Source organism: Euphorbia lathyris, chromosome 9, assembly GCF_963576675.1.
Source record: "Euphorbia lathyris chromosome 9, ddEupLath1.1, whole genome shotgun sequence".
Lineage (NCBI taxonomy): Eukaryota > Viridiplantae > Streptophyta > Magnoliopsida > Malpighiales > Euphorbiaceae > Euphorbia > Euphorbia lathyris.
Genome location: NC_088918.1, coordinates 33,095,253 through 33,097,226, shown reverse-complemented (window position 1 = coordinate 33,097,226; position 1,974 = coordinate 33,095,253). Strand labels below are relative to the sequence as shown.

General features: G+C 34.8%; 1 protein-coding gene across 1 annotated transcript; it reads left to right on the top strand.

The window, feature by feature from the left end:
* The first annotated feature begins 1,134 nt into the window (after window positions 1-1,134).
* On the top strand, window positions 1,135-1,619 carry LOC136206162 (arabinogalactan protein 13-like). The gene has a single exon (XM_065997111.1). The coding sequence runs from the start codon at window positions 1,235-1,237 to the stop codon at window positions 1,403-1,405; it is 171 nt and encodes a 56-aa protein (XP_065853183.1). The 5' UTR covers window positions 1,135-1,234; the 3' UTR covers window positions 1,406-1,619.
* Window positions 1,620-1,974: the final 355 nt, after the last annotated feature.

Here is a 1,974-nt window from a genome sequence, read left to right as displayed (position 1 = left end):
TTTCAGCGGAGCTTTGGGGAATTCTCTCTGGTATCAAGCTTGCCAAGAGTCTGGGTTTAAAGATGTTATCTGTTGAGTCTGATAACATGGAGGCCATTAAATTGATTTCTGAGAATCATGCTATTTGTCTTAATAGCCGAAACCTTATCAAAGCTATTAAAAGGCTCTGCGCTTCCTTTGAATTCATAAAGTTCAACCACATTTTCAGAGAGCAGAACCGGGTTGCTGATCGCTTGGCGGCGGCTGGTCATGAGGGGACGTTGGGCGTCACTACCCTTTCTGATCCTCCTATTTTTCTCTCTTCTTTTCTTTTAGAAGATAGGATTGAGGTTAGCTTCCATAGGCTCATCCCATGATATGTTTTCTTTTTGTTTGTTTGTTTTTTCCTTTTCTGTTTCTACCAAAAAAAAAGAAGTGTAAATTTAAGCCATATGATTGTTTTAATTTCCACCTTATGATTTTAACAAATCTAAATCTAATAGTAACTGACCAAATTCACTTGGTCAGATAATGTGAAAATCACTGTATGAATAAAATGGCTTTATTTGTAGTATTATTATTTGGTAGAAGGAAAGTAAGAGAAGAAGAGCTATAAACCCAAAATTGGAGGAGCGGCAAGCATCATGAAATTCGAAATTAAGTCTTGGTTTATTAATTACTCCAACTAAATAGGATACAACTAAACTAATCATCATTACCATAACCGAAGTTAGGACAACAAATTACAAACGAAAGAATAATTATAAAGTATTCAACAACAGATATCCAGATGTCAGCTCTCAATCAAACGAAATTAAAACCGCAATCACATGAAAAATATCTGGAATAAAGATCCTGGAACCATTCAAAGAAACCACTGAATTCTCCATTATACCCTCCAAAGCTGGAATAAAGACCGTAGAACATGCAGATGCCGGGGGGTAAAACAGAAGAATAGAAAAAAGCGGGGAGTGGTTAAGCAGTTGTGGCCCATAGGAACGGACAAAAAACGGTTGGCAACAGCTGTATGGCACCGAAGGAGGACACCCTGTCCCAACAAACTCCTAAAATAAGAAAAAGAAAGCACGACCATGTGCTCTCTCTTCTGTCTTAGCCCTACTTTTGTCTCTTCATTTCATCTATTTAAGACAACCCAAATCCCAACTTATTATCAACTGCAATAATCTCGTATTTTCTGTAAGAAATAATAATCTCATCTCATCTCAAAGCGACATTCCATAAAAATAATACTAGAATGGAGGCTTTGAAGATGAGAGTGTTCATGGCTATTGTTGTTGTCCTAATGGCTATTTCAGCCGTTTCAGCTCAGGAATCACCAGCTCCAAGCCCGGCTTCTGATGCTACTACTTTTGTACCGGCTGCTTTTGCTTCTCTTGTGGCTCTGGCTTTTGGGGTTTTCTTTTAAAAAATCGGATGATTTTATTTTATTTTATTTTATTTTATTTTATTTGGGGTTTGGGGATTCTGAGTTCATTCTTTTAGGGTTGCGGGACTGAAATTAAAGGGCTTGTTGGCAGACTTTTTATTTTCATTTTCATTTCATTATTTGTATAATTCATGTGATTTCTTATATATTTTCTTTCTTTCTGTACAAATAATGTAATTTTGTTCCTTCCTTATGCTGTTTTGCTTTATCATCATTATTATTATAGCTAACAACATTACTTTTATAATAATTATAAAAAATTACCAACCTAATTCAATATTTCTTTAAATTTATCAAAATAAAAAGCAACAATATACGTAAATTCAGTCTTGATCACATGCACCTTAATGAGCATGTAGAATTTGCTCATTCACTATTAAATTTAGGTGGAGATTCAAAGCATTATGAGATTTAGATTTAATAAGTCTATATCTAATGGTGAATGAGCAAATTCACTTACTAATTAAGATGCATGTGAAAATTTCTGTACGGGAATTAAAGGCTAATTTGGCCTTAAAATCAGATATATTCCCTTCCTGTTGCCCTAG